The following is a 13,347-nucleotide window of genomic DNA, read 5'->3' on the forward strand; positions in this document are numbered from 1 at the left end:
TCACTGGCTGACAGCATTGCACCCCTAAATATCAACCCTTATGTCTGTATGTATGTGTGTGTGTGTGTATGTATAATATATATATTCCACATTTTTCCATTTCCTACTTCCTGTTTGAGTGAAGTGCCATAGTTTGGGTACTTGTGTATATCACACACGTTCTTGGTAATCAACATTTTTCTATCTCCAGTCCTCTCTCCTACTCCAGATACATCTAGATATCTATTCATCATCTCCATTTGTATATCTAATAAACTTCTCAAACTCAACATGTTCAAAACTGATTTCCTTAGCTTCACTTCAGAACATTCAAAGAATTAGGGCTCCGACCACTGCCTTTACTTCTCTCTGCATTCTCTACCATGATGACTTCATCTATTCCTGTCAAAAATCTGCCTTAAGGCTTAAAACTGCCAAATTTTCTCTCCATTTCTGAATTTTCTACTTAGGTCCAAGCTGGTAATTCACCTGCCTCCTATCATCATGCCTAGATTGTAATAGATATTTTATATGTTGCATAGCTAAAACAGGATTCTACTTTCTTTTTTTTTTTTTTTTTTTTTTTTGAGACGGAGTCTCGCTTTGTCGCCCAGGCTGGAGTGCAGTGGCCGGATCTCAGCTCACTGCAAGCTCCGCCTCCCGGGTCTACGCCATTCTCCTGCCTCAGCCTCCCGAGTAGCTGGGACTACAGGCGCCCGCCACCTCGCCCGGCTAGTTTTTGGTATTTTTTAGTAGAGACGGGGTTTCACTGTGTTAGCCAGGATGGTCTCGATCTCCTGACCTCGTGATCCGCCCGTCTCGGCCTCCCAAAGTGCTGGGATTACAGGCTTGAGCCACCGCGCCCGGCCTTTTTTTTGTATTTTTAGTAGAGACGGGGTTTCACCGGGTTAGCCAGGATGGTCTCGATCTCCTGACCTCGTGATCCGCCCGTCTCGGCCTCCCAAAGTGCTGGGATTACAGGCTTGAGCCACCGCGCCCGGCCTGGATTCTACTTTCAAATTTGCTAATCTTTCTATCTTTCCTAGTTTCATATCATAATTTCCCACACAGTTGCTCCAACCAAAAACCTAATATCCACTCATCCATCATGACCAATCCATTCTTTGTTAACTTTTTAAAATAAATATTCAGGATAAACTCACAAACACACATACACGAGTACTTGAATATGTACAGAACATTCCTAGAAGGGTAAATAAAAAACTGACCATATTTTTCACTATATACTCAGACCTTTTGAATTTTATTCTGTGAAATAGATGACCTATTCAAAAATTACCAACATTGAAGCAGCAATCAGTTAATGCCTTTTGAAGGGGAAGTGGGGACAGAAACTGGGAGGTGAGAGGGTGAGTTAGATTTCACTCTATACTTTGTGCATTACCTTTCTGAAATACTTTACAAACTATTTCAGGTTCATAGTTATCTTGTGAATAACTTAAAATGTAGAAGTTCTTATCACTTCTTGGCCTTTTGGCTAAGATCAAGTGTGAAATGTAGAAGTTCCTTTAAGCTTTACTTCCCTCAAAAAGTAGTTTTATCTTGTCAGCAAGATTCACTTAAAAAGACAAATTCATAATCATTTCCTTTTTTTTTTTTTTTAAACAGGGTCTGCTCTGTTGCCCAAGCTGGAGTGCAAAGGCACGATCTCGGCTCACTGCAGCCTCTGCCTCCTGGGTTCAAGCAATTCTCTTGCCTCAGCCTCCTGAGTAACTGGGATTACAGGCATGCGCCACCACTCAGCTAATTTTTGTATTTTTAGTAGAGATGAGGTTTCACCATGTTGGTCAGGCTGGTCTCGAACTGCTGGCTCAAGTGATCCACCCCCTTCGGCCTCCCAAAGGGCAGAGATTACAGGTGTGAGTCACCGTGCCCAGCCTCATAACTGTTTCATCAACTACTTTTTCACTTGACAGGCAGATGTGAAGTTAACAAAGTCACCCATATTTGAAATAAAAATAGTGTATTTCTGGGGCAGGCGGAGGCAGTTGAGGATCATGAAATACCTATGTTGGCATAGTTATTTAGGTGTTGATACTGTTATTATGCCATTGAAAGTTAAACAGAGAACCCTCTGGGTACATGTTTTATACCAATGCACACTATCTTATTAGTCCCTCTCAAAATGTGCAGTCATCATTACTGTTACGGGGTGAAGTGTCCCCATCCTCTAAATTCCTATGCTGAAGTCTCAGATTCTCTAGAATCTCAGAATGTGACCTTGTTTGGAAACAGATTTGCTACAGATGCAATTAGTTGAGATGTGGTTATATGGGTAGGTCCTAATTCGGTGACTGGTGTCCTTAAAAAATGGAAATGCACACACGGTGACAGACATGCATAGAGGGAAGAGAGATGGACAAAATGGTCACCTACAAGCCAAAGACAGGGTCTGGAGCAGATCCCTCCCTCACAGCCCTCAGAAGGAACCAATCTTGCCAACACCTTGATCTTGGACTTCCAGCTCCAGAACTATAACACATTTCTGTTCTTCAAGCAGTTTGTAGCATTTTTTTACGGCTAATACAATCACACATAAAAATTACTTGTAAATGCCTAGGTATTTCAGAAGACTAGCCATTTAAAAAGACTTTGACATAATACTCTTCAGGTTTTGTGGAAAGCTAAAATCTTTTATGAAATTGTTTTAGGTATTTTAGCAGATCACCTCAAATTCTGATACTAAGAAATATTATTAGTATACCAAATTAAACAACAATTTTTAAGTAGGTATTTTTTTTTCAACCACACTAAAAGTCTGCAATTTTGTGAAGCCCAAGGGGAAAAAAACTTAACGTTAGTGCCTTAGCATGGAAATCAGTCATCTGCAAAGGGTTTCCTAAGCCAGAGGCTCCCAAAGTTGGTTAATTATTGAAATAATCTGGGAGAGAAGAGTCACTGATTTCACCCTAGACCTACTCAGCAGGAATTCGTAAGAAGGGCTTTAGAAATATATTTATAAACTGCTTCTGATAATGAGTTTTGTTTCCGTGTTCACTACTATTGAGTCAGGTAACCTCATGCTGTATTTGGGCAAGTTAACTCCTTAAGCCAAGTGCAGCCTTTCCCCTCACTGCACATACTCATCCTTTTTCTCATGATACTGCCCTTTTTTTTTTTTTTTTTTTTTTTTTGAGACGGAGTCTCACCCTGTCACCCAGGCTGGAGTGTGCAGTGGCGCAATCTTGGCTCACTGCAACCTCTGCCTCCCAGGTTCAAGCCATCCTCCCACTTCAGCCTCCCAAGTAGTTAGGATTACAGGCATGCACCACCACATCTGGCTTTTTTTTCTTTTTTGGTATTTTTAGTAGAGACGGGGTTTCACCATGTTGGCCAGGCTGGTCTCTCGAACTCCTGACCTCAAGTGATCCACTCGCCTTGGCCTCCCAAAGTGCTGGAATTACAGGTGTGAGCCACCAAACCTGACCAATACTGACTTTTTGAAGAGACCAGGCCAGGGGCCTTGCAGAACATATGATGCATATTTAACGAACACGTATTTGTCCCTAGTGTCCATAGTTTTCTTACTAAATATCCACTCAGCATTTACTGAGTAATTTGGAAGTCACCGAGGTAGGCAGTGGGGACTGAGGTAGGTAAATCACCTCCAGAGTACTGAAGGAGGTCTATCAAGCAGGTGAAACAATTAGAATGCAAAGGTTTTGTGCCACAAAAGACCTGTGCTGACATTGAGGAGGGCACAGAAGTACCCCTAATCTAGGAGAACCTAATAGCTTTTTGTATAGTTACCTTAGAGTAGCAACTTTTTCCCCTATAAATATTTAACACAATTTAAAAATCATCTAAGTAACAAGGTATGTTTGATTTATACTTTGGAAACACCAGCAAAAAAACCCAAGCTTAATTTCTTGGACTAGCTTCTTGATTTTTTCACTGTTGGTATTATTGCATCTTGAAATTATCTTTGATTATGCCTTAGACTTACACTATTTTTATTGAATAATAAACTACTTCATACCCAATGTTGTCTCAGTTTAATCAGCTTTGCTATTTGTTAACCAGAAATATGATTTGGTCATTAGGGCTATAAGATTAAGATATGGTCTAAATTAAAGGCATTTAATTATTCTCGGTTTCACTTAGCCTATTGCACTGTAAATCTGATTCCTTGAAAGTCTGTGTACCATTATCAGTATCCCAGTTATCAGGGGTAAATACCAACAACTTTCATTATTGTATCAATTCTATCTCTTTGAAATCTTCCAACATCCCCTGTAAAGTAGGTATTTTGTACCATTTGAAGCACTAGGAAACTGAAGCAAAGTGAAGCAACTAGTAATAAGTGGTATTTAAGCATGTCCTGTGCCTTCTAGCACTATGTCCTGTGCTCTTCACCTTTTAATCCCTGAGTAGAAAATTTCACATCAGTATAAATCAGTGGTTCTCAAAAGGAGGTGATTTGCCTTTGACCCCAGGGGAGATATTTGGTAATGTTTGGAAATACTTTTTATCATCACAACTGTGATGGGCATGCTGGTGGGGGGGCCAGGGTGCTACTGACATCCAGTGGGTGGAAGCCAGGGCCGCTGCCAAACATCTTGCAATGCACAGGACAGTCCCCTACAACAAAGAATTATCCAGCCCAAAATGGTAATAGTGCCGAGGTTGAGAAACCCTGGTATAAACAAAATATTCCTCAACATGCTTCTTACAGTAGCATCAATAGCCCATTCTGGTTTTTCCTGAAATCAACATTTATAGTCAATGAAAATACTTCAAGCCAAAATGAGACGTTACTTTGGTTCGAATATCTGTGCCTCCCTAAAATTCTTATGTTGATATATATTTTATTAGCCAGAAGCCCAAATCTCACCAATATGTTGAAATCTTAATACCCAACGTGATAGCACTCAGATGTGGGGCCCCTTTGGGAAGTGATCAAGTCATTAGGACTCTACTCTCATGAATAGCATTAATGGCCCTTATGAAAGAGGCTAGAGGAAGCTCCCTTTCCTCCTTTCTGTCATGTGAGAATACAGCAAGAGGCGCCATCTTTGATACAGACGGTAAGCTCTCACCAGCCACCAAATCTGCCGGTGCCTTCATCTTTGACTTCCCAGCCTCACATCTGTGTATATACACACACATTCGGCAACGTATCTGAAAAATGTTTGAGTTTATACTGTAAATTCTGAAATGATCACAGAACCCCAAATATTATATACTATTATATAAGCACACAGGAATGGGGAGATTTTGGTCTGTATGCTTGACATGTTTTCAACGATGTATGAATATGACTGTTGCAATCTTTATTCTTTCTGTTTAGAGGATGCACGGGGGGAAAGGAAACCATGACACAGCAAGCAGGGAGGAATAAAATATTGAAGCTTTAGCGGACATTTGTATAAAAGGCACAATAAAGCCACACCATGAGGCAGAGAAATGCTTTCTCGATTTTATTTCAAAAGTACACAAGGTCACAAAACTAGAGCAAGTTGTTTTTCTTAACAAATTTTGTTCTTACAAATTTCAAAATCTGCACCATTGGATATATAAGCCAGAAATCGTACATACAAAATCTGAAACTGACACTATCAATTCTATACTTTGCACACGTGGAGTGTCAAAATATTTTTCTCAGTAGTACAAGTGTATTTCTCACTAAAATTCACAATTAGGGAAAAGAATAAGTGAATCAATGAATTGTGGTTCTCTTAAAACTCGTGTCATTAAATAAGTTAGCAGAAAACACGAAGTTCTGTTTTGATGGAACTTTTAGTCTCGATGACTAAAACCAAACCCAACTGATATGTACTATATTCTTAAATTATAAAATAAGATACTTTACAAAAGTTAACCTTAATGAATAGGAGGCTGGTGTTATCTGCTATAAGATAAATGATCAGCCTTCCCGAAAGATAAATAAACTGAACCACAATTCACACATTTGTTTATTATTCTTCCCTGCTTCTATGACATTTATAAAAGGAATTTGTGCTCAGTTATGGCCTATCTCAGTGTTAAAATAGGTAAATGAGTAAGAAATCCTATTGCAGAACATAATGCCTTTGTTGCTGGAATATCCAAAGGCATTCAAAATATTAAAACTTGCCCAGAACATTTACACTACTAAACACAGGAATGTTATAAAGATATATGTACATATATATATATATAATATAATGTCACAAGCCACTAAGAAGTTAAAATTGTGCCAACATTTTCTACAAACTACTCTTTATGTGACACATCAAAGCATTAACCACATAAAATACGAACTTTTTCTGTTCACACTGGAATAAGGCATCTGAAAGCCCTAAACACTGCTGAAGTGAAAATTAGAAGAAAAAACTCTTAACATTCACATAACATCGAATGTACATGCTGCACGCATACAGAAGACACTGAGAATATTTTTAAGAAGCCACACATCACAGAATTTGATAGTCACCTTCATGCAATGAGTTCCTTTGATATTTAATCAAAATGTTTACTTGCCCCTTTACTTGTTCCAAATTTCCAAGATTAACTCTCAAATTTTAAAAAGTATCTTTTTAATAAAAATCAGGTATCTCTTTATATCCATGATCTATATGGATAGTGATTTGGATTTTTTCAATCCCACTCTCCCTAAGATACACTCAGGCTGTGTTTCTATTTTAGAAAGTCCATGGCAGATAGCTCAAATTAAAAGGAAGGAATTTGTCCAGAATAATTGGTTACTGTCATGAATCACAGACATTTTAGGGGGTGGGGGAGTGAGAGGCTCTCTAATAAGGGAATAATATTAGTTAAGATTGCCAGTAAGAAAAAAAATAGCTGTAAACGACTCCATATTCAAAGTACAGAACTGGCTGGATGTTGTGGCTCACCCCTGTAATCCCAGCAATTTGGGAGGCCGAGGCAGGAGGATCTCTTGAGCCCAGCAGTTTGAGACCAGCCTGGGCAACACAGTGAAACCCCATCTCTTTAAAAAAAACAAAAAATGTACAGAACTATATATTCAAAAGTACCATTTCTCTTCAAATTATCCTTTGTAACCTACAGAGATGGATAGTATCGAGTCTCTCAGTTATAAAGTAGAATCAAATGGCTTTGCTATTAAGATGCAGTACTGTCCTTGACTGATCTAACTGAAATGCTTTAGTAATTTTTTGTTCAACTACTTGATTACCAATAGCAATTCGGGAGCAAATATTTGATCTCTGGTTCAACTGAAATTATCAGCGAGAACTACTTGAAAATTTATCAGTACTCTTTGGCTGACAGAATTTTACAGTGAGACATAAGCCTATAAAATAATGTCCTCTAAAATATGAAATATATGGGAAGAAAAGTCTTGTTCCTCATGTGTTATTAAAAAAAAAGGAAGGAAAGTCTTATACGTGTCCACTTTCTATAACTTCTACTTAGATCAATAGGATAATGTTCATTATATGAAAGTCAGGAATAGGAAGAACCAAAATTTTATTATTAATGTTCTGTTTATTTACTTTTTATAATACTTTATAAATAAACTTTATTCATATAAAACAGGCCGAACATCTGACATTCAAAAATGGCTACTGTTATAAAACCAGAAACATAGTCAGAGTGTTGGGAATATTGAAATTTCTAAATCTTTATGAATAACACAATCGCTTAAGTGATATGCACAAAGAACAGAAAAGAGGCAAGCTTGGAAATGTGAGGATAGAAAGGTGTCACAGTGATGTGTTTTTAGAAACAGTACCTTCACCTCTAAGCACCTTTCAGGTAGGTGATAGCTAGCTCATAGGCACCAGAAATTCATAATAGAAATTAAATTACCCAAAAGGCACAGATGAAAATGTTAACACAAGTATAAAAGTAATTTTATGTAAGGTTAAAACCTATTTTTAAAATGCTTCCAAATATGTAAAACTATACACAAATCCATTACACATTCAGCTTAAGTTTACCATTAAAAAGTGTACACACAATACTCTAACCGTAAATACATGCCACCATTTATAATGTAGCATTTACCACCACAGCACCCAAAGATATTAACAGAAACCAACTCCCTACTAAAATCTAGGGAAAGGTTTTAGAGCTAGTGAAAGAATTTATTGCAGACCGTATTTATTATAAAGAGACTGTTGGCTCATTCTACTATATCCACACTCCCTCACAATCTTAAGGGAAATACAATACATCCACTTTCTTCTCCTAAAATGATATTTAGCACATTTGGCAAGGAGGAGTAGTCCCTTAACTCCTTTTTCTTATCTTTTTTTCTTTTTCTTTTTTCTTTTTTTTTTTTAAGAATAAATCACTTTCACAAAACTAAGACTCAAACATTTTTGAAGCTCAGCTTGATTTGCCAGAACTACACAGGGACATGTTTGGTCGCACAACAGCAACTGTACATCCTCCCAAGTCTGGAACACAGAATTGATGGAGGACACTTACTTGCTTAAAATGTATTTGATTATTCTGCATTTATGATAAAAATATCATCCAGGGATTATATTCAAGAGGGTAAATTTAGGATTACGTGTTTCTAGAACATATAATATGTAACACCATCCCAAAACAACAAACAACATAAAGCACTGAAACCGAAGAACCACTTAAAATTTAGAATAAATGAGGAAATTTCAATCTATAATTGTCAAACAATAAATGAGTTATAATAATTTTCTAATAAGAAAAATATCACCTAAAGTGGAAAGCCAGTATTTAGTTGGGAACTATGAAATACTACATCCTTGATCTGGCTGGCCGCCATTTTGAAGACCACCACAGATCTCAAGGCATGAGACTATTCACCAACAAAATCTATCCCTGCCATTGCACCTAGTGTCATCTCAATATGTGGCTGACAGCAAATGTTCTAACTTAATCTGATAGATGCTCCTTTAGCATATAAAAGAGTTTGCCAAGTCCCTATTACCTGTAGCAGTCTATCAACTAAATATTTAAGAAGTCATTTCACAGACAAGGTTTATGAATGACTTAGAAGTAAAATTAGTAATTTCTAAACCACTGTAGTGTTTTCTATGTTTTTAGAGATATTCCAAACACAAGATCTTGTTTTCAAAGGAGCTATAAAAACAAGTACAAACATACATAAGTAATTTTGTCATGGATGTTTCTGCACTAATTTGGGGGAAACTGGTGGGCCATAAATAAATGAGATACACATCCTAAAAATCATGGTAAAAATTATCAAGTACCACTTTCAGATGGTTATTCAAGTATCAACTTGGTATGCAAGTAAGTTCACCAATTTCTTCACCTATGATTTCATATTCAAAGTGCTACATCTTACTTAGGTACTGATAAATTTAGAAACCTTTATAATCAACCTCTTAAAGAAAATCCAGCTTTTTCAGATGATAAACTTGTCTTTACTAACTTTAATACCTGTAACTATTTCAATATAACCAAACAAAAATTTTCAAAAATATATTCCTTACAGTTCCTGATTATTTTTTGCTATATTTTGAGGCTAGGAACAAAGTTTAGACCAGAATAGGTTTTCACATATCAAAACAAGGAAAGGAACATGGAGAGCACAGACGAGACACATGGAGGCTCTAAACTATAGACCCATCCTTGCTCTGTGCTGGGATCATCACAGGAATCGCGCCCATTCGACTTAGATTAGGGGCAGCTACCTTAGCAGGTGGGAGAGTCGGACTCTGAGGCGTGCGTTCAAAGTCTTCACTTGGTACTTGGTTATACTGAGTCTTGGAATATCCTTCCATGTTGGAAGGAGACATGGATCCCAGGGATGAATGATTACTGCCTATGTAGCTTCTGGCAGTGGACGTACGGCTCTTTGGAGGCGGCACATCTTCCCTGGAAAGCAAAATCCCCAATACATGTCAAGAGAATAAATTTCTAAAAACCTACAATTATGTAAGCTATGAAGCATGGATAAGAGCCTGTATTTAGGTACCAAACATATAAAAGTGTGTGTGTGTATGCGTGTCACAAAAAAGCAAAAAGTGCAAGCCATAACGTCATAAATTCTGCATCTGTCCCCAATCTGTCATTGTGATTAGAGTTATGACTTCACACTTAATAAAATATGGTATTTACACAAATGTAGATGATTCTAGAATGTTGTCTTACAAAACACAAATCTCAAATCATTCATATTCTAGTATCACTGGTCAAGATAATCTAGTTACAGCCATGTAACACTTTATAGTTGAGAAAACACTAACACCTACAAATATATTTCTATCTTAATCACGCCTGTAATCCCAGCACTTTGGGAGGCCAAGGCAGGTGGAGGTCACTTGAGGTCAGGAGTTCAAGACCAGTCAGGCCAATATGGCAAAACCCCATCTCTGCTAAAAGTACAAAAATTAGCTGGGCTTGGTGGCAGGTGCCTGTAATCCCAGCTACTCGGGAGGCTGAGGCAGGAGAATCACTTGAACCCAGGAGGTGGAGGTTTAAGTGAGCCGAGATTGTGCCATGGCACTCCAGCCTGGGTGCCAGAGTGAGACTCTGTCTCAAAAAAATAAATAAATGATAAATTTTAAAAATTTTTAAAAGAAAAGAAAAAATCATTTTTGTATTAAAGTTATCTGAAACCTTAGCTGAAAACACTACAGATTTAAGTTTGCTGGGAATTTAAGCCTAAGAATTTTCATACCAAACACTGACAGAGAGCTCAACTGGCCCTCCATAATCATGGGTTCCACATCTGTGAAGCCAACAAACCATGTATAGAAAATTATTTTTTAAAAAATATTGTCTGTACCTAACCTGTACAGATTTTTTGTTGTCATTATTCCCTGAACACCACACTATAACAATCATTTACATAGTATTTACATTAGGTATTATAAGTGATCTAGAGATGACTCGAAGTATACAGAAGAATGTGTGCAGGTTATATACAAACAGTACGCCATTTTGTATCTTTTTCTTTTTCTTTTTTTTTTTTTTAAATAGAGAGAGGTTCTTGCTATCTTGCTCAGGTTGGTGTCTTGAACTCCTGGGCTCAAATGATCCTCCCATCTTGGCCTCCCGAAGTCCTGGGATTACAGGCGTGAGTCACTGCGCCTGGCCGCCATTTTATATCAGGCACTTGAGCATCCTTGGATTTTGGTATCTGCAGGAGGTCCTCCATGGATACCGAAGAATAACTGTGTATCTGAGTTATCTTTGGTGCATTTAAAAAATACAGGCGTACTCGTTTCATTGTGCCTTGCTTTTATCACACTTCATAGATACTTATGGCATTTTTTTTTTTTTAAACAAATTGCAGGTGTGTGGTACCCTTGTGTCAAGCAAATGTACCTGTACCATTTTTCCAACAGCATCTGCTCACTTCATGTCTGTGTTGCGATTTGGAAACTTTCACAACAGTTAAAACTTTCTCATAATCATACCTGTTAGGGTGATCTGTGATCAGTGATCTTTGATATTACTATTTTAATTTGTTTTGGGGCAGCATGAACTATGCCCATATAAGACAGCAAACTTAATAAATGTTGTGTGTGTTCTGGCCATCTCCTCCAACCACCCCCCGATTCTCTCACCCCTCCCTCAGGCCTCCCTATTCCCTGAGACACAATAATATTGAAATTAGGCCACTTAATAACCCTACAATGACCTCTAAGTGTTCAAGTAAAAGGAATAGTTATCATAGTTCTACTTTTTAGAAAACTTTTATTTATTTTGAGACAGTCTCGATCTGTCAACCAGGCTAGGGTGCAGTGGTGCGATCACAGCTCACTGCAAGCTCAAACTCCTGGACCCAAGCAATCACCAGCAGGGCTCTCTTTAAATCAAACCCAGAAATAATCAACCTTAGTGAGACTGGCTGAAAGCTAGTCTCTTGCACCAAACAGCCAAGCCAAATTGTAAATGCAAAGAAAAAGTTCTTAAAGTCAAGTCAAAGTGTTACTCCAGTGAACACGTGAATGGTAAGAAAGCGAAACAGTCTTATTGCTGATATGGAGAAAGTTTAGTGGTCTGGATAGAGGATCAAAATAGTCACAACATTCCCTTACACCAAAGCCCAATCCAGAGCAAGGCCCTAACTCTCTTCAATTCTATCAAGGCTGAGAGAGCTAAGGCAGTTGCAGAAAGAAAGCTGGAAGCTAGCAGAGGCGGGTTAATCAGATTAGGGGAAAAGGTCATTTCCATAACATAAGAATACAAACTGAAGCAACAGAAAGGTTATTCAGAGGATCTAGTTAAAAGAGCGCTGATGAAGGTAACTACACTAAGTAACAGATTTTCAATAGAGACAAAACAGACTTCTACTGGAAGAAGACACCATCTAGGCCTTTAATGGCTGAAGATGTCAGTGTCTGGCTTCAAAGCTTTAAAGGACAGGTTGACATTCTTGGTAGGAGCTAATGCAGCCCAGGAGTTGGAGACCAGCCTTGGCAACATGGTGAAACCCCATCTCTACAAAAACTACAAGAATTAGTCAGGTGTGGTGGCTCACGCCTGCAGTCCCAGCTACTCGGTAAGCTGAGGTGGGAGGCTCACCTGAACCCAGGGGGCAGAGGTTGCAGTGGGCCATAACTGCACCACTCCACTCCAGCCTGGGCAACAGAGAACGAGACCTTGTCTCGGAAAACAGACAAACAAGAGAAAAACCCAACCACCACAGAAAGAAAGAAATTGCCATAGCCACTCCAACATTAAGTAACTAGCATCCTGATCAGCCACCAGCCATCAACACCGAGGCAAGACCTTCCACCAGCGGAGAGATTAGGACTCACTGAAGGCTCAATCATTAGCATTTTTTAGCAATAAAGTCTTTTTTAATTGGGGTATCTACACTGCTTTTTTAGACATAATGCTACGGCACACTTTAGACTATAATATAGTATAAACATAACCTTTTGTGCACCGGAAAAACATATTCATGTGATTTACTGCGGTGGTCTGGAACTAAACCCACAATAGCTCTGAAGTGTCCCTGCACAAGTGTCCAGACCCCACCCCAGATCTACCAAATGTCAATTTCTAGGGTGTGAAGTCATGTGTTACTACTTTCTAAAGTTCTATTATCGAATATGCACACTTCTCGTTAAGACCTTCTGATTTATGATATTTAAGGAAAATAAAAATTATACTACCAATCTTTCTACAAACTACCAAATTACCTGATACAATCAGGTCAGATTTTTTTTTTTTTCCAAACCTCAATATCCGCTTTATTTTTTGAAGGCTTCATCCCTCCCACTGCAGGTGGGAATTCTTTTCAAAAAGGCAGGCAGTCTTGAGCTAATCATTTCGCAGTGGCTCTTAAAATGGGGTACAAGAAGGTTGGGGAGCGGGGCACGATGAATGGTGGTTGGAGCTCTGCACTTGGAGTTAAAAGTAAATGCTTTCAAATGTATTGAGAAAAACGGGGCCAAAGCTTTATCCCTTCTCCTA

At 38.3% G+C, this 13,347-nt stretch overlaps 1 protein-coding gene across 11 annotated transcripts in view; it reads right to left on the reverse strand.

Moving 5' to 3' along the window:
- The window catches only part of CXADR (CXADR Ig-like cell adhesion molecule), a 252,397-nt gene that overhangs the window by 191,000 nt on the left and 48,050 nt on the right, over positions 1 to 13,347 (reverse strand). For 10 of the 11 annotated variants that reach the window (XM_077997939.1, XM_077997938.1, XM_077997936.1 and 7 more), the window contains exon 7: positions 9,609 to 9,792. In XM_077997939.1, coding sequence (XP_077854065.1) covers positions 9,609 to 9,792 — 184 coding nt within the window. Of the gene's footprint in view, positions 1 to 5,410; positions 9,793 to 13,347 lie in introns of those variants that run through there. The other variant, XM_015133097.3, reaches the window with a different exon arrangement.

This window comes from Macaca mulatta, chromosome 3, assembly GCF_049350105.2.
Source record: "Macaca mulatta isolate MMU2019108-1 chromosome 3, T2T-MMU8v2.0, whole genome shotgun sequence".
Classification (NCBI taxonomy): Eukaryota; Metazoa; Chordata; class Mammalia; order Primates; family Cercopithecidae; genus Macaca; species Macaca mulatta.